The sequence below is a fragment of the Pseudophryne corroboree genome, chromosome 8 (assembly GCF_028390025.1).
Source record: "Pseudophryne corroboree isolate aPseCor3 chromosome 8, aPseCor3.hap2, whole genome shotgun sequence".
Classification (NCBI taxonomy): domain Eukaryota; kingdom Metazoa; phylum Chordata; class Amphibia; order Anura; family Myobatrachidae; genus Pseudophryne; species Pseudophryne corroboree.
The window spans coordinates 49,943,777-49,963,677 of NC_086451.1; the positions used below are offsets into that span (position 1 = coordinate 49,943,777).

Here is a 19,901-nt window from a genome sequence, read left to right on the forward strand (position 1 = left end):
AAGGACGTGACAGCTAAACATTATCACCGTATATGGCGAAAATATGTTTCTTGGTGTGAGGCCAGGAATGCTCCTACAGAGGAATTCCAGCTGGGCCGTTTCCTTCACTTCCTACAGTCAGGAGTGAATTTGGGCCTAAAATTGGGCTCCATTAAGGTCCAGATTTCGGCCCTATCCATTTTCTTTCAAAAAGAGTTGGCTTCTCTACCAGAAGTTCAGACATTGTAAAGGGAGTGCTGCATATTCAGCCTCCTTTTGTGCCTCCAGTGGCACCTTGGGATCTTAACGTGGTGTTAAGTTTCCTGAAATCACACTGGTTCGAACCACTAAAAACGGTGGAGTTAAAATATCTCACGTGGAAGGTGGTCATGCTATTAGCCTTGGCTTCGGCTAGGCGTGTGTCAGATTTAGCTGCTTTGTCACATAAAAGACCCTATCTGGTTTTCCATATGGATAGAGCAGAATGGCGGACCCGTCCACAATTTCTGCCAAAAGTGGTGTCATCTTTTCATATGAACCAACCTATTGTGGTGCCTGTGGCTACTCGTGACTTGGAGGATTCCGAGTTACTGGATGTGGTCAGGGCTTTGAAGGTTTATGTAGCCAGAACGGGTAGAGTCAGGAAAACGGAGTCGCTGTTTATCCTGTATGCATCCAACAAGCTGGGTACTCCTGCTTCAAAGCAAACTATTGCTCGCTGGATCTGTAACACGATTCAGCAGGCTCATTCTGCGGCAGGATTGCCGCTGCCAAAATCAGTTAAAGCCCATTCCACTAGGAAGGTGGGCTCTTCTTGGGCGGCTGCCCGAGGGGTCTCGGCATTACAACTATGCCGAGCTGCTACTTGGTCAGGTTCAAACACTTTTGCGAAGTTCTACAAGTTTGATACTCTGGCTGATGAGGACCTATTGTTTGCTCAATCGGTGCTGCAGAGTCGTCCGCACTCTCCCGCCCGTTTGGGAGCTTTGGTATAATCCCCATGGTCCTTACGGAGTCCCCAGCATCCACTAGGCCGTTAGAGAAAATAAGATTATACTTACCGGTAAATCGATTTCTCGTAGTCCGTAGTGGATGCTGGGCGCCCGTCCCAAGTGCGGATTTCTTCTGCAATACTTGTATATAGTTATTGCTGCAATAAGGGCTATGTTATTGTTGCATCAGGGTTGAACTGATGCTCTGTTGTTGTTCATACTGTTGACTGGGTAAGTTTATCACAAGTTCTACGGTGTGATTGGTGTGGCTGGTATGAGTCTTGCCCTGGATTTCCAAAATCCTTTCCTTGTACTGTAAGCTCTTCCGGGCACAGTTTATCTAACTGAGGTCTGGAGGAGGGACATAGAGGGAGGAGCAAGAGCACACCAGAATCTAAATTCTTTCTTAAAGTGCCCATGGCTCCTGCGGAGCCCGTCTATTCCCCATGGTCCTTACGGAGTCCCCAGCATCCACTACGGACTACGAGAAATAGATTTACCGGTAAGTAAAATCTTATTTTTTGTTATTACTGCAGATTATTCTTTTTATGGATTCTGGGTAATTTAGTCGATTAGTATATTTGTTAGGAGGTTTTTGCACTAACAACTTTCTCTGGACTGATGAGATGTCAGCACAGAATTATGTGGCCATCTGTAGAATGTGGACACTCTGCAGAGCGGGGGGTTACTTTTAGGCTACGGGAAGGGAAGATAATGATCAGGCACTAAGGGGTGATTATGTTTAGGCTACAGGAGGGGAGGGTCAAGGCTACTTGCCGTCAGAACTGATCCTTGACACCAGGAAGTCTTGATCACCAGACTGCTAGACCCTGAAGACACTGCCAAAGATCCGCTACCCGGTAAGTGAAGCTGCTGAACCGCAACGCACTATTTTGTAGACAATATGACCATGCTGTCATTCTCAGATCAACAAAACATTATATAGGGTTGGTTTGTTTAAACCAAATGTTTTTTTTTTTTTTTATTATGCTGCGACTCTTAAGGAGCCCGTTGCAGAGACTACAGCATAAGATGCCTACTGCGAATATACAGATACCCGAATGACCCAGGAGAGACGCACATTGTCACACCGCCTGTGGTTTACAAGGGAGCAGAGATGTGTTGGGGGACGAGGGAGTAACCGTGTTGCCATCACAGGGCTCCTCAGTACAGCTGGATCAGGTCATCAGCATTTGGGACAGGGAGATTATTTGTATTACTGTCCCGTTACGTATAAGCAGGAGACGTGCACACCCCCGGACAGATAAGCTGTGAGAGTTATGAAGCAGATTTGGGACTCACCGGATCAACTGAGTCGCAGAGGTCTATAGGTCTGTGTGAGGTGTTCACGTCGCCCAATATAATCACATGGCTGAAACATGAGAGCATTAGAACACATTCAGCATTATTGCACATGAGACATGCAATCCCATCCAGCCCCTGTACTCACCCGCCGTTCCGCAAAATGCTTTCTGCCCTTATCTGGAGCAAATGATAAAAACGCAGCTTGTAGACCTTGCGCTCAGGCTTCTCGGGGTCCGCGCGGGGGCAGTAAACGTTAATCACCGTCAGCGTGTCCTCCTTACCATCAGATGTGCTGAAACACAGCAGCGACTGCAATATTACAATTTAAAAAGGATTAGTTTTTTTAAAATTAATAATTAATTCAAGCAAATTATTATTACAATGAATGTTCCTCAATAAACGTAAGCGTAAAGGGACATTTCTCTCCGCATATTGCAGATCACAGGAAAACGCACTGCTTTCACTAAGCCCTCCATGACACCTCACAGCCACTGTTACCATGATTGAGACTAGCTGGTAAATAAAGTCTGTGACGTGATATCGCACAAAGCAGAAGGTGAGACAATGGTCCTACAGGATTCTGTGCTGTGTGATCACGGCTCTTCCCTCTTGGTCCAAAGACAGCAGCTCCTCTTCCAAGAACTCCTGCGTGCTGCCATAGCAGCCAACGGTCCCCTTCCGGTTGATCAGCTGCCCCGAGAGCCCCTCCTCTGCTGCTTGCGGAATGGTGCTGTTTTTACAGAATGTGGCAACACCTACAAAACAAAAAGAACAGAAAGGGGTGTTTTCTGGGTAACGCCTCAGCTGTCACAAAGGGTTGAGTATGAGTTGCCGACGGTTTAAATCACGACAAGGGCCGGTAAATCCTGCCACTACCCTACCCCTCCCTTATAGGTGCACCAGGATCCCGCCATACAACAGTGACTAGGGGCTAGATTTACCAAACTTGGCGGCTTTGACCTAGACATTTAAAGTGACTATAATACAGCACAAAGCGCAATGCGCTGACAATGTTGGATTAAAGTGTTTACTTCATAGTAATAAAATCTCGCGTCATCCATCACTAGGTCTTAACTGAGGATCAAATAACATTTTAGGCCAAATCCATGCAGGAATATACAGTATAGCTGGTTATAAAGGAGATAGAAAACATTCTGTCAACAATGTGTGTGTTGTGCTTAGGCACAGTTACTTCTTACCCGAGTATCCGCTTCTCACACGGCTGAAGCTGAAGTAAGAGTTATATCCTTCCACTATGGCCGTAGGCTCATCCAACAGGTCTCCTAAACATAGGCAATATGAGTGGGGAATGTTATCAGACTTACCAGTCTCTGGGAGTAATTCAGACCTGATCGCTAGCAGGCGATTTTTGCAGTGCTGCGATCAGATAGTCGCCGCCTACAGGGTGAGTGTATTTTAGCTGTGCAAGTGTGAGAACGCATGTGTAGCCAAGCTATACAAACAGATCTTGTGCAGTCTCTGCACAGCCCAGGACTTACTCAGCCGCTGCGATCACTTCAGCCTGTCCGGGACCGGAATTGAAGTCAGGAATCCGCCCTGCATACGCTTGGACACGCCTGCGTTTTTCCAACCACTCCCAGAAAACGGTCAGTTGACACCCACAAACGCCCTCTACCTGTCAATCTCCTTGCGATCGCCCGTGCGAATGCATCCTTCGTACAAACCCATCGCTGAGCGGCGATCCGCTTTGTACCCGTGCGACGCGCCTACGCATTGTGGTGCATACGCATGTGCAGTTTAGACGTGATTGCCCGCTGTACGAAAATGCAGCCTAGCGATTAGGTCTGAATTACCCCCTCTGAGCGATGTGATGCCAATCTCTCTTGTTATACATTTTATACAGACACACAAAATAAGAATTTACTCACCGGTAATTCTATTTCTCGTAGTCCGTAGTGGATGCTGGGGACTCCGTAAGGACCATGGGGGATAGACAGGCTCCGCAGGAGACTGGGCACTCTATAAGAAAGATTTGGTACTATCTGGTGTGCACTGGCTCCTCCCTCTATGCCCCTCCTCCAGACCTCAGTTAGGATACTGTGCCCGGAAGAGCTGACACAATAAGGAAGGATTTTGAATCCCGGGTAAGACTCATACCAGCCACACCAATTACACCGTACAACTCGTGATATTATACCCAGTTAACAGTATGAAATATAACTGAGCCTCTCAACAGATGGCTCAACAATAACCCTTTAGTTAGGCAATAACTATATACAAGTATTGCAGACAATCCGCACTTGGGATGGGCGCCCAGCATCCACTACGGACTACGAGAAATAGAATTACCGGTGAGTAAATTCTTATTTTCTCTGACGTCCTAGTGGATGCTGGGGACTCCGTAAGGACCATGGGGATTATACCAAAGCTCCCAAACGGGCGGGAGAGTGCGGATGACTCTGCAGCACCGAATGAGAGAACTCAAGATCCTCCTCAGCCAGGATATCAAATTTGTAGAATTTAGCAAACGTGTTTGCCCCTGACCAAGTTGCAGCTCGGCAAAGTTGTAAAGCCGAGACCCCTCGGGCAGCCGCCCAAGATGAGCCCACCTTCCTCGTGGAATGGGCTTTCACTGATTTAGGATGCGGCAATCCAGCCGCAGAATGCGCCAGCTGAATTGTGCTACAAATCCAGCGAGCAATAGTCTGCTTAGAAGCAGGAGCACCTATTTTGTTGGGTGCATACAGGATAAAAAGCGAGTCAGTTTTCCTGACTCCAGCCGTCCTGGAAACATAAATTTTCAAGGCCCTGACTACGTCCAGTAACTTGGAATCCTCCAAGTCCCTAGTAGCCGCAGGCACCACAATAGGCTGGTTCAAGTGAAAAGCGGATACCACCTTAGGGAGAAACTGGGGACGAGTCCTCAATTCTGCCCTATCCATATGGAAAATCAGATAAGGGCTTTTACATGACAAAGCCGCCAATTCTGACACACGCCTGGCCGAAGCCAAGGCCAATAACATGACCACTTTCCACGTGAGATATTTCAGATCCACAGTTTTAAGTGGTTCAAACCAATGTGATTTTAGGAAACTCAACACCACATTGAGATCCCAAGGTGCCACAGGAGGCACAAAAGGGGGCTGAATATGAAGCACTCCTTTTACAAAAGTCTGAACTTCAGGCAGTGAAGCCAGTTCTTTCTGGAAGAAAATCGCCAGAGCCGAAATCTGGACCTTAATGGAACCCAATTTTAGGCCCATAGTCACTCCCGATTGTAGGAAGTGCAGAAAACGACCCAGCTGAAATTCCTCTGTAGGGGCCTTCCTAGCCTCACACCACGCAACATATTTTCGCCAAATACGGTGATAATGGTTTGCGGTTACTTCTTTCCTGGCTTTTATCAGCGTAGGAATGACTTCCTCCGGAATGCCCTTTTCCTTTAGGATCCGGAATTCAACCGCCATGCCGTCAAACGCAGCCGCGGTAAGTCTTGGAACAGACAGGGCCCCTGCTGTAGCAGATCCTGTCTGAGCGGTAGAGGCCATGGGTCCTCTGATATAATTTCTTGAAGTTCTGGGTACCAAGCTCTTCTTGGCCAATCCGGAACCACGAGTATCGTTCTTACTCCTCGCCTTCTCATTATTCTCAGTACCTTTGGTATGAGAGGCAGAGGAGGGAACACATAAACCGACTGGTACACCCACGGTGTCACTAGAGCGTCCACAGCTATCGCCTGAGGGTCCCTTGACCTGGCGCAATATCTCTTTAGCTTTTTGTTGAGGCGGGACGCCATCATGTCCACCTGTGGCCTTTCCCAACGGTTTACCAACAGTAGGAAGACTTCTGGATGAAGTCCCCACTCTCCCGGGTGTAGGTCGTGTCTGCTGAGGAAGTCTGCTTCCCAGTTGTCCACTCCCGGAATGAACACTGCTGACAGTGCTAGTACGTGATTTTCCGCCCATCGGAGAATCCTTGTGGCTTCTGCATTCGCCATCCTGCTTCTTGTGCCGCCCTGACGGTTTACATGGGCGACTGCCGTGATGTTGTCTGACTGGATCAGAACCGGCTGGTTTTGAAGCAGGGGCCTTGCCTGACTTAGGGCATTGTAAATGGCCCTCAGTTCCAGAATATTTATGTGTAGGGACGACTCCTGACTTGACCAAAGTCCCTGGAAATTTCTTCCCTGTGCGACTGCGCCCCAGCCTCGAAGGCTGGCATCCGTGGTCACCAGGACCCAGTCCTGTATGCCGAATCTGCGGCCCTCTAGAAGATGAGCACTCTGCAGCCACCACAGTAGAGACACCCTGGTCCTTGGAGACAGGGTTATCAGTTGATGCATCTGAAGATGCGATCCCGACCACTTGTCCAAGAGGTCCCACTGGAAGGTCCTTGCATGGAACCTGCCGAATGGAATTGCTTCGTATGAAGCCACCATTTTTCCCAGGACTCGTGTGCAGTGATGCACCGATACCCGTTTTTGGTTTTAGGAGGTCTCTGACTAGAGATGACAGCTCCTTGGCTTTCTCCTGCGGGAGAAATACTTTTTTCTGTTCTGTGTCCAGAATCATCCCCAGGAACAGTAAGCGCATGGAAGGAACCAGTTGTGACTTTGGAATGTTTAGAATCCAGCCATGCTGTTGTAGCACTTCCCGAGATAGTGCTACTCCGACCAGTAACTGCTCCCTGGGCCTCGCCTTTATTAGGAGATCGTCCAAGTACGGGATAATTAAAAATAAGAATTTACTTACCGATAATTCTATTTCTCATAGTCCGTAGTGGATGCTGGGGACTCCGAAAGGACCATGGGGAATAGCGGCTCCGCAGGAGACTGGGCACAAAAGTAAAAAGCTTTAGGACTACCTGGTGTGCACTGGCTCCTCCCCCTATGACCCTCCTCCAAGCCTCAGTTAAGATACTGTGCCCGGACGAGCGTACACAATAAGGAAGGATCTTGAATCCCGGGTAAGACTCATACCAGCCACACCAATCACACCGTACAACTTGTGATCTGAACCCAGTTAACAGTATGATAACAGAAGGAGCCTCTGAAAAGATGGCTCACAACAACAAAAACCCGATTTTTGTAACAATAACTATGTACAAGTAATGCAGACAATCCGCACTTGGGATGGGCGCCCAGCATCCACTACGGACTATGAGAAATAGAATTATCGGTAAGTAAATTCTTATTTTCTCTAACGTCCTAGTGTATGCTGGGGACTCCGAAAGGACCATGGGGATTATACCAAAGCTCCCAAACGGGCGGGAGAGTGCGGATGACTCTGCAGCACCGAATGAGAGAACTCCAGGTCCACCTCAGCCAGGGTATCAAATTTGTAGAATTTAGCAAACGTGTTTGCCCCTGACCAAGTAGCTGCTCGGCAAAGTTGTAAAGCCGAGACCCCTCGGGCAGCCGCCCAAGATGAGCCCACTTTCCTTGTGGAATGGGCTTTTACAGATTTTGGCTGTGGCAGGCCTGCCACAGAATGTGCAAGCTGAATTGTACTACAAATCCAACGAGCAATCGTCTGCTTAGAAGCAGGAGCACCCAGCTTGTTGGGTGCATACAGGATAAACAGCGAGTCCGATTTTCTGACTCCAGCCGTCCTGGAAACATATATTTTCAGGGCCCTGACTACGTCCAGCAACTTGGAATCCTCCAAGTCCCTAGTAGCCGCAGGCACCACAATAGGTTGGTTTAAGTGAAATGCTGAAACCACCTTAGGTAGAAATTGAGGACGAGTCCTCAATTCTGCCCTGTCCGTATGAAAAATTAGGTACGGGCTTTTATAGGATAAAGCCGCCAATTCTGATACACGCCTGGCTGAAGCCAGGGCTAACAGCATCACCACTTTCCATGCGAGATATTTCAAGTCCACAGTGGTGAGTGGTTCAAACCAATGTGATTTTAGGAATCCCAAAACTACATTGAGATCCCAAGGTGCCACTGGAGGCACAAAAGGAGGCTGTATATGCAGTACTCCCTTGACAAACGTCTGAACTTCAGGAACAGAAGCTAGTTCTTTTTGGAAGAATATCGACAGGGCCGAAATTTGAACCTTAATGGACCCTAATTTGAGGCCCATAGACAGTCCTGTTTGCAGGAAATGCAGGAATCGACCCAGTTGAAATTCCTCTGTAGGGGCCTTCCTGGCCTCGCACCACGCAACATATTTACGCCAAATACGGTGATAATGTTGTACGGTTACATCCTTCCTGGCTTTGATCAGGGTAGGGATGACTTCATCCGGAATGCCTTTTTCCTTCAGGATCCGGCGTTCAACCGCCATGCCGTCAAACGCAGCCGCGGTAAGTCTTGGAACAGACATGGTCCCTGCTGGAGCAGGTCCTGTCTTAGAGGTAGAGGCCACGGTTCTTCCGTGAGCATCTCTTGAATTTCCGGGTACCAAGTCCTTCTTGGCCAATCCGGAGCCACGAGTATAGTCTTTACTCCTCTACTTCTTATGATTCTCAGTACTTTTGGTATGAGAGGAAGAGGAGGGAACACATACACTGACCGGTACACCCACGGTGTTACCAGAGCGTCCACAGCTATTGCCTGAGGGTCCCTTGACCTGGAGCAATATCTGTCCAGTTTTTTGTTGAGGCGAGACGCCATCATGTCCACCTTTGGTTTTTCCCAACGGTTTACAATCATGTGGAAGACTTCTGGGTGAAGTCCCCACTCCCCCGGGTGGAGATCGTGTCTGCTGAGGAAGTCTGCTTCCCAGTTGTCCACTCCCGGAATGAACACTGCTGACAGTGCTATCACATGATTTTCCGCCCAGCGAAGAATCCTTGCCACTTCCATCATTGCCCTCCTGCTTCTTGTGCCGCCCTGTCTGTTTACGTGGGCGACTGCCGTGATGTTGTCCGACTGGATCAATACTGGCTGACCCTGAAGCAGAGGCCTTGCCTGACTTAGGGCATTGTAAATGGCCCTTAGTTCCAGGATATTTATGTGAAGTGACGTTTCCATGCTTGACCACAAGCCCTGGAAATTTTTTCCCTGTGTGACTGCTCCCCAGCCTCTCAGGCTGGCATCCGTGGTCACCAGGACCCAATCCTGAATGCCGAATCTGCGGCCCTCTAGGAGATGAGCACTCTGTAACCACCACAGGAGAGACACCCTTGTCCTTGGAGACAGGGTTATCCGCTGATGCATTTGAAGATGCGATCCGGACCATTTGTCTAGCAGATCCAACTGAAAAGTTCTTGCGTGGAATCTGCCGAATGGAATCGCTTCGTAAGAAGCCACCATCTTTCCCAGGACCCTTGTGCACTGATGCACTGACACCTGGCCTGGTCTTAGGAGCTTCCTGACTAGGTCGGATAACTCCTTGGCTTTCTCTTCCGGGAGAAACACCTTTTTCTGTACTGTGTCCAGAATCATCCCTAGGAACAGCAGACGTGTCGTCGGAATCAGCTGCGATTTTGGAATATTTAGAATCCATCCGTGCTGTCTTAGTACTATTTGAGATAGTGCTACTCCGACCTCTAACTGTTCTCTGGACCTTACCCTTATCAGGAGATCGTGCAAGTAAGGGATAATTAAGACGCCTTTTCTTCGAAGAAGAATCATAATTTCAGCCATTACCTTGGTAAAGACCCGGGGTGCCGTGGACAATCCAAACGGCAGCGTCTGAAACTGATAGTGACAGTTCTGTACCACAAACCTGAGGTACCCTTGGTGAGAAGGGCAAATTGGGACATGGAGGTAAGCATCCTTGATGTCCAGAGATACCATGTAGTCCCCTTCTTCCAGGTTCGCTATCACTGCTCTGAGTGACTCCATCTTGAACTTGAACCTTTTTATGTAAGTGTTCAAGGCTTTCAGATTTAAAATGGGTCTCACCGAGCCGTCCGGCTTCGGTACCACAAACAGCGTGGAGTAATACCCCTTTCCCTGTTGTAGGAGGGGTACCTTGATTATCACTTGCTGGGAATACAGCTTGTGAATGGCTTCCAATACCGCCTCCCTGTCGGGGGTAGACGTTGGTAAAGCAGACTTCAGGAACCGGCGAGGGGGAGACGTCTCGAATTCCAATTTGTACCCCTGAGATACTACCTGCAGGATCCAGGGGTCCACTTGCGAGTGAGCCCACTGCGCGCTGAAAATCTTGAGACGGGCCCCCACCGTGCCTGAGTCCGCTTGTAAGGCCCCAGCGTCATGCTGAGGACTTGGCAGAAGCGGGGGAGGGCTTCTGTTCGTGGGAAGATGCTGTCTGTTGCAGTCTTTTTCCCCTTCCTCTGCCCCGGGGCAGATATGAGTGGCCTTTTGCCCGCTTGCCCTTATGGGGACGAAAGGACTGAGCCTGAAAAGACGGTATCTTTTTCTGCTGCAAGGTGACTTGGGGTAAAAAGGTGGATTTTCCAGCCGTTGCCGTGGCCACCAGGTCCGATAGACCGCCCCCAAATAACTCCTCCCCTTTATACGGCAATACTTCCATATGCCGTTTGGAATCCGCATCCCCTGACCACTGTCGCGTCCACAATCCTCTTCTGGCAGAAATGGACATCGCACTTACTCTTGATGCCAGAGTGCAAATGTCTCTCTGTGCATCTCGCATATATAGGAATGCATCCTTTAAATGCTCTATAGTCAATAATATATTGTCCCTGTCCAGGGTATCAATATTTTCAGTCAGGGAATCCGACCAAGCCACCCCAGCACTGCACATCCAGGCTGAGGCGATTGCTGGTCGTAGTATAATACCAGTATGTGTGTATATACTCTTAAGGATATTTTCCAGCTTTCTATCAGCTGGTTCCTTTAGGGCGGCCGTATCAGGAGACGGTAACGCCACTTGTTTTGATAAGCGTGTGAGCGCCTTATCCACTCTAGGGGGTGTTTCCCAACGCGCCCTAACCTCTGGCGGGAAAGGGTATAATGCCAATAATTTTTTAGAAATTAGCAGTTTCTTATCGGGGGAAACCCACGCTTCATCACACACCTCATTCAATTCATCTGATTCGGGAAAAACTACGGGTAGTTTTTTCACACCCCACATAATACCCTTTTTTGTGGTACTTGTAGTATCAGAAATGTTCAAAACCTCCTTCATTGCCGTGATCATGTAACGTGTGGCCCTACTGGAAAATACGTTTGTTTCCTCACCGTCGACACTGGAGTCAGTGTCCGTGTCTGTATCGACCTGAGGTAACGGGCGCTTTATAGCCCCTGACGGTGTTTGAGACGCCTGTACAGGTATTAACTGATTTGCCGGCTGTCTCATGTCGTCAACAGTCTTTTGTAAAGTGCTGACACTATCACGTAAATCTTTCCATAAGACCATCCAGTCAGGTGTCGACTACCTAGGGGGTGACATCACTAAAACAGGCAATTGCTCCGCCTCCACACCATTTTCCTCCTCATACATGTCGACACAACGTACCGACACACAGCACACACACAGGGAATGCTCTGATAGAGGACAGGACCCCACTAGCCCTTTGGGGAGACAGAGGGAGAGTTTGCCAGCACACACCAGAGCGCTATATATATACAGGGATAACCTTATATAAGTGTTTTTCCCTAATATAGCTGCTGTATATATTTCTATGCCAATTTAGTGCCCCCCTCTCTTTGTTTTACCCTGTTTCTGTAGTGCAGGACTGCAGGGGAGAGTCAGGGAGCCTTCCTCCAACGGAGCTGTGAGGAAAAATGGCGCCAGTGTGCTGAGGAGATAGGCTCCGCCCCCTTCACGGCGGCCTTTCTCCCGCTTTTCTATGGAAATTTGGCAGGGGTTAAATGCATCCATATAGCCCAGGAGCTATATGTGATGTATTTTTTGCCAACAAAAAGGTGTTTTATTGCGTCTCAGGGCGCCCCCCCCAGCGCCCTGCACCCTCAGTGACCGGAGTGTGAAGTGTGCATGAGAGCAATGGCGCACAGCTGCGGTGCTGTGCGCTACCTTATAGAAGACAGGACGTCTTCTGCCGCCGATTTTCCGGACCTCTTCAGTCTTCTGGCTCTGTAAGGGGGCCGGCGGCGCGGCTCCGGGACCCATCCATGGCTGGGCCTGTGATCGTCCCTCTGGAGCTAATGTCCATTAGCCTAAGAAGCCCAATCCACTCTGCACGCAGGTGAGTTCGCTTCTCTCCCCTTAGTCCCTCGATGCAGTGAGCCTGTTGCCAGCAGGTCTCACTGAAAATAAAAAACCTACTTTAAACTTTTCCACTAAGCAGCTCAGGAGAGCCCCTTAGCCTGCACTCGTCTCGTTCGGGCACAAAAATCTAACTGAGGCTTGGAGGAGGGTCATAGGGGGAGGAGCCAGTGCACACCAGGTAGTCCTAAAGCTTTTTACTTTTGTGCCCAGTCTCCTGCGGAGCCGCTATTCCCCATGGTCCTTTCGGAGTCCCCAGCATCCACTAGGACGTTAGAGAAACTCCCTTTTTTCGAAGGAGTATCATCATTTCTGCCATTACCTTGGTAAACACCCTCGGTGCCGTGGACAGTCCAAACGGTAGTGTCTGGAATTGGTAATGGCAATCCTGTACCACAAATCTGAGGTACTCCTGGTGAGGAAGGTAAATGGGGACATGCAGGTAAGCATCCTTGATGTCCAGGGATACCATGTAATCCCCCTCGTCCAGGCTTGCAATAACCGCCCTGAGCGATTCCATCTTGAACTTGAATCTTTTTATGTATGTGTTCAAGGATTTCAAACTTAAAATGGGTCTCACCGAACCGTCCGGTTTCGGTACCACAAGAGTTTGGAATAGTAACCCCGTCCTTGTTGAAGTAGGGGTACCTTGACTATCACCTGCTGGGAATACAGCTTGTGAATTGCCTCTAGCACAGCCTCCCTGCCCGAAGGAGTTGTCGGTAAGGCCGATTTGAGGAAACGGCGGGGGGGGGAGGCGCCTCGAATTCCAGCTTGTACCCCTGAGATACTACTTGAAGGATCCAGGGATCCACCCGTGAGCGAACCCCACTGATCGCTGAAATTTTTGAGGCGGCCCCCCACCGTACCTGGCTCCGCCTGTGGAGTCCCACCGTCATGCGGCGGATTTGGAAGAAGCGGGAGAGGACTTTTGTTCCTGGGAACCTGCTGTGTGTTGCAGCTTTTTTCCCCTTCCTCTGCCTCTAGACAGAAAGGACCCGCCTTTTCCCCGCCTGTTTTTCTGGGGTCGAAAGGACTGTACCTGATAATACGGCGCTTTCTTAGGCTGTGAGGGGACATGGGGCAAAAATGCTGACTTCCCAGCTGTTGCTGTGGAAACAAGGTCTGAGAGACCATCCCCTAATAACTCCTCACCCTTATAAGGCAAAACTTCCATGTGCCTTTTAGAATCTGCATCCCCTGTCCACTGCCGAGTCCATAAGCCTCTCCTAGCAGAAATGGACAATGCACTTATTCTAGATGCCAGCCGGCAGATCTCCCTCTGTGCATCTCTCATGTACAAGACAGAGTCTTTTATATGCTCTACGGTTAGCAATATAGTGTCCCTGTCTAGGGTGTCAATATTTTCCGACAGGGAATCTGACCAAGCAGCAGCAGCACTGCACATCCACGCTGAAGCAATAGCTGGTCTCAGTATAACACCAGTGTGTGTATATATAGACTTTAGGATAGCCTCCTGCTTTCTATCAGCAGGTTCCTTTAGGGCGGCCGTATCCGGAGACGGTAGTGCCACCTTTTTAGACAAACGTGTGAGCGCTTTATCCACCCTAGGGGGAGTTTCCCAACGTGACCTATCCTCTGGCGAGAAAGGGAACGCCATTAGTAATTTTTTTGAAATCACCAATTTTTTTATCGGGGGAAGCCCACGCTTCTTCACACACTTCATTTAATTCTTCAGATGGGGGAAAAACTATTGGTAGTTTTTTCTCCCCAAACATAATACCCTTTTTTGAGGTACCTGGGTTTATATCAGAAATGTGTAATACCTCTTTCATTGCCTCAATCATGCAACGAATGGCCCTAGTGGACATTAAATTTGACTCATCGTCGTCGACACTGGTATCAGTATCCGTGTCGACATCTGTGTCTGCCATCTGAGGTAGTGGGCGTTTCAGAGCCCCTGATGGCCTTTGAATTGTCTGGGCAGGCACGAGCTGAGAAGCCGGCTGTCCCGCATTTGGCATGTCGTCAAATTTTTTATGTAAGGAGTCGACACTTGCACGTAATTCCTTCCATAAGTCCATCCACTCAGGTGTCTGCCCCGCAGACATCACATTTATAGGTATCTGCTCCGCCTCCACATAAGCCTCCTCATCAAACATGTCGACACAGCCGTACCGACACACCGCACACACACAGGGAATGCTCTTAAAGGAGACAGGACCCCACAAAAGCCCTTTGGGGAGACAGAGAGAGAGTGTGCCAGCACACACCAGAGCGCTGTATAATGCAGGGACTAACTGAATTATGTCCCCTTATAGCTGCTATAAGTTATACTGCGCCTAAATTTAGTGCCCCCCCTCTCTTTTTTACCCTTTCTGTAGTGTAGACTGCAGGGGAGAGTCAGGGAGCTTCCTTCCAGCGGAACTGTGAGGGAGAAATGGCGCCAGTGTGCTGAGGGAGATGGCTCCGCCCCTTTTTCGGCTGACTTTTCTCCTGCTTTTTTCTGGATTCTGGCAGGGGTAATTACCACATATATAGCCTCTGGGGCTATATATTGTGGTTATTTTGCCAGCCAAGGTGTTTTTATTGCTGCTCAGGGCGCCCCCCCCCCCCCCCCAGCGCCCTGCACCCTCAGTGACCGGAGTGTGAAGTGTGCATGAGGAGCAATGGCGCACAGCTGCAGTGCTGTGCGCTACCTTGGTGAAGACTGAAGTCTTCTGCCGCCGATTTTCCGGACCATCTTCTTGCTTCTGGCTCTGTAAGGGGGACGGCGGCGTGGCTCCGGGAACGAACACCAAGGACGGGTCCTGCGGTCGATCCCTCTGGAGCTAATGGTGTCCAGTAGCCTAAGAAGCCCAAGCTAGCTGCAAGCAGGTAGGTTCGCTTCTTCTCCCCTTAGTCCCTCGTTGCAGTGAGCCTGTTGCCAGCGGGTCTCACTGTAAAATAAAAAACCTAACATATACTTTCTTTCTAGGAGCTCAGGAGAGCCTCTAGTGTGCATCCAGCTCGGCCGGGCACAGAAATCTAACTGAGGTCTGGAGGAGGGGCATAGAGGGAGGAGCCAGTGCACACCAGATAGTACCAAATCTTTCTTATAGAGTGCCCAGTCTCCTGCGGAGCCCGTCTATCCCCCATGGTCCTTACGGAGTCCCCAGCATCCACTAGGACGTCAGAGAAAACACACTATATAACAAACACTTAATTCAGGTTGATGGATTTTCTCTTTTACATATAACATTATTACAACCAATAACACTGCTGTAAGTGTATAAAAGTAAATAATATACATATAGGTGTGTCTTCATACATCACTGATGCAATCACGCCAGGTCCCGGAGACACTGCTAGCATCGGGTGTCATTTTTGCTGAAAACATGTCTTAGTCACAATATGATGTGACTAGGACGCACCAGGATTCTGTTGTGCTTCGTAAGTCGCACACAGATATACAAGTGTTCCATGTCAAATTAATCAGCACAGTCTTCTGGTGTGTCCGAATCGCATTGGAGGTTGTGAGACGCCTTTTTTGGCAGAAAAGAAGCACACAAAAAAAAGACACCCAATGCAAAAAGATTCTCATGCGACCTGGCGTGCCAAGAGGGGGTTTGGGGTAGGGAAAAACTAGGGAATTCTGTCTTGGAAAAAGATTTAGGTGTTCACATACTGTAGATAACAAACTTAGCAGTAGTACCCAAAGTAAGAATGCAGCAAAAAAAGGCAAACAAGGTATTAGCATGCATAAAGCGGGGAATTGATGCAAGGGATGAGTTGAGGCCACATCACGAATACTGTGCACAAGAGGGGACATAATTAACATTTACAAATATAGAAGGGGACAATATACAGAGCTTGCGGGGGGATTTGTTTTTGGTAAGATCAACACAGAGGACACGTGGACATCCGCATAGGTTAGAGGAGAGGCGATTTTGCACACAGAGACGAAAAGGTTTCTTCACAGTAAGGACAATACATATTTGGAATTCCCTGCTGAGAGAGTAGTAATGGCAGACTCAGTCACTGCTTTTAAGAATGGCCTAGATAAATTCCTAATGGATAAGGCTATACAGGGTTATGGGGCGGGGGGGGGGGTGGGAGGGGGTAAATCATGCTTTTTACTAATAAATAAATAAATAAATAAAAGAGGAATTGACATAACGGCTAAACATTCACCACAGTTAAAATTAGTCTTAAAAATATTACTGTGTAGGAGATCACTAACAGGTTGAACTCGATGACCAAATTTTCTTTTTTCAATCTCAGAAACTATGTGACTATGTATGTATGTTACTCTGACTGCAGAAAAGATGTACGAGGACATATCTGTATGGGTTGGGTATGGGTGACTGGCGCTTGGGATCCCGTTGGTCACTATACCGACGCCAGGATCGCGGGGATCTTAAGGGGGTGGGATGTAGGTGTCGGTATTGTGAGACCGCCGACCACATAACTACATCCCATCTGTATATGCATGGTGGGGATGTCGAGAGGAAGAGATAGACATTTTCAGACAAAAAAGATGCCTAACGCTAGTGATGGTGTAAGAGCTTCCGCAGTATAGCAAATATATATTGATTCAAGCTTTTTCGCATTGATTGAGATATTTACTGTTAATCACAAATGTGTTGATATATACTTAAATACTGTACAGATATTCAGAAAACAGTATACTCAGAATATTATATTCAAAGCATGAATTGTTCAAAGACATACAACACCAGATGTATCCAAGGCCAGTCAGGCAGAACGCCAATATGTCTGAACATCGAGAACAGTGGGACCCTGACCCTTTTGACCATCAGAAAGGATGTTTTGAGTATATGTCCGAGAGGCTGATAATCACAAAGCAATAAAACATATTCAAGGATGATCTAATTGCTAATTAAAATCTTGTATGACAATTGATGTATTTCAGGTTCTAAGACATACATGGTGTATTCTGATTGGCTAAAATTATTGGCAAGCATGATTCCTTTGTTCTCAGACTATAAAAATAAACCTGTAACGGGCCCTGGGCGGGTCAGCCATGATCTGTCTAGGTTACACATAACCCTGCGTGTGATCTTTTCATTTACTGACCTCCAACCGGTTGCTAAAAGAACAGAGTTCTGACTGATGACCGAAGAGAGTTGATAGACCAGGCCTAGAGTGGTCAAAGTACCCTAACACTAGCAGAGTTGCATGGGACCTGGTGGCTTACTCATGTCAGGCATCTTGCGTTTCCTTGCGTATTGAGGCTAGATATATGAGACACATCTGTAACATTTACAAAAGCAGCGGCATGTTATTTGCATTAATATACACAATAACAATGATAAAAGTCAGTTTCTTAATGCTGCTTAAAATGTCCCACCATGCTATCCACCCTTCCTATTTTTTCCCCATTTCCCTTTTCAGTTCCTCTTCTATTGGCCTCTGCCTTTGCCCCTCTCATCTACTACTTGGTTACGACTTTGTCCTCTTTCTTTTTCTTCACTCTCTTTTCCTTTCTTTTTAAAGTGTTAAAATTAATCATAATCAAAATACTGTCTACATTGTCTTTTCCGAATTTATGTACTTGCTTTTACATTTCTGGTTTTTGACAGTTGTACTATTGTATTGTGTTCTGATCCCTCTAATAAACAAATTCTAAAAAAATAAAAATGTCCCACCATGCCAGGGTAATTATGAAAATAAGATTTTACTTACCGATAAATCTATTTCTCGGAGTCCGTAGTGGATGCTGGGGTTCCTGAAAGGACCATGGGGAATAGCGGCTCCGCAGGAGACAGGGCACAAAAAGTAAAGCTTTTTCCGATCAGGTGGTGTGCACTGGCTCCTCCCCCTATGACCCTCCTCCAGACTCCAGTTAGGTACTGTGCCCGGACGAGCGTACACAATAAGGGAGGATTTTGAATCCCGGGTAAGACTCATACCAGCCACACCAATCACACCGTACAACTTGTGATCTAAACCCAGTTAACAGTATGATAACAGCGGAGCCTCTGAAAGATGGCTTCCTTCAACAATAACCCGAATTAGTTAACAATAACTATGTACAATTTATGCAGATAATCCGCACTTGGGATGGGCGCCCAGCATCCACTACGGACTCCGAGAAATAGATTTATCGGTAAGTAAAATCTTATTTTCTCTATCGTCCTAGTGGATGCTGGGGTTCCTGAAAGGACCATGGGGATTATACCAAAGCTCCCAAACGGGCGGGAGAGTGCGGATGACTCTGCAGCACCGAATGAGAGAACTCCAGGTCCTCCTTAGCCAGAGTATCAAATTTGTAAAATTTTACAAACGTGTTCTCCCCTGACCACGTAGCTGCTCGGCAAAGTTGTAATGCCGAGACCCCTCGGGCAGCCGCCCAAGATGAGCCCACCTTCCTTGTGGAGTGGGCCTTTACAGATTTAGGCTGTGGCAGGCCTGCCACAGAATGTGCAAGTTGGATTGTGCTACAAATCCAACGAGCAATCGTCTGCTTAGACGCAGGAGCACCCATCTTGTTGGGTGCATACAATATAAACAACGAGTCAGATTTTCTGACTCCAGCTGTCCTTGCAATATATATTTTTAATGCTCTGACAACGTCCAGTAACTTGGAGTCCTCCAAGTCACTTGTAGCCGCAGGCACTACAATAGGCTGGTTCAGATGAAATGCTGACACCACCTTAGGGAGAAAATGCGGACGAGTCCGCAGTTCTGCCCTGTCCGAATGGAAAATCAGATATGGGCTTTTGTAAGATAAAGCTGCCAGTTCTGACACTCTCCTGGCCGAAGCCAGGGCTAGTAACATGGTCACTTTCCATGTGAGATATTTTAAATCCACCTTTTTTAGTGGTTCAAACCAATGAGATTTTAGAAATTCCAAAACCACATTGAGATCCCACGGTGCCACTGGAGGCACCACAGGAGGCTGTATATGCAGCACTCCCTTAACAAAGGTCTGGACTTCAGGGACTGAAGCCAATTCTTTTTGAAAGAAAATCGACAGGGCCGAAATTTGAACCTTAATAGATCCCAATTTGAGACCCATAGACAATCCTGATTGCAGGAAATGTAGGAATCGACCCAGTTGAAATTCCTCCGTCGGAGCACTCCGATCTTCGCACCACGCAACATATTTTCGCCAAATTCGGTGATAATGTTGCACGGTTACTTCCTTCCTTGCTTTAATCAAAGTAGGAATGACTTCTTCCGGCATGCCTTTTTCCTTTAGGATCCGGCGTTCAACCGCCATGCCGTCAAACGCAGCCGCGGTAAGTCTTGAAACAGACAGGGACCCTGCTGAAGCAAGTCCCTCCTTAGAGGTAGAGGCCACGGATCGTCCGTGATCATCTCTTGAAGTTCCGGGTACCAAGTCCTTCTTGGCCAATCCGGAACCACTAGTATCGTTCTTACGCCTCTTTGCCGTATAATTCTCAATACTTTTGGTATGAGAGGCAGAGGAGGAAACACATACACCGACTGGTACACCCAAGGCGTTACCAGCGCGTCCACAGCTATTGCCTGCGGATCTCTTGACCTGGCGCAATACCTGTCCAGTTTTTTGTTGAGGCGAGACGCCATCATGTCCACCATTGGTCTTTCCCAACGGGTTACCAGC

The 19,901-nt window shown here is 48.1% G+C and overlaps 1 protein-coding gene across 4 annotated transcripts in view; it reads right to left on the reverse strand.

Moving 5' to 3' along the window:
* The window catches only part of APEX2 (apurinic/apyrimidinic endodeoxyribonuclease 2), a 64,096-nt gene that overhangs the window by 18,672 nt on the left and 25,523 nt on the right, over positions 1-19,901 (reverse strand). For all 4 annotated transcript variants that reach the window (XM_063936357.1, XM_063936355.1, XM_063936356.1 and 1 more), the window contains exons 3-6: positions 3,476-3,559; positions 2,851-3,031; positions 2,422-2,568; positions 2,274-2,343 (exon numbers count right to left, since the gene is read on the reverse strand). In XM_063936357.1, coding sequence (XP_063792427.1) covers positions 2,274-2,343; positions 2,422-2,568; positions 2,851-3,031; positions 3,476-3,559 — 482 coding nt within the window. The remainder of the gene's footprint in view (positions 1-2,273; positions 2,344-2,421; positions 2,569-2,850; positions 3,032-3,475; positions 3,560-19,901) is intronic.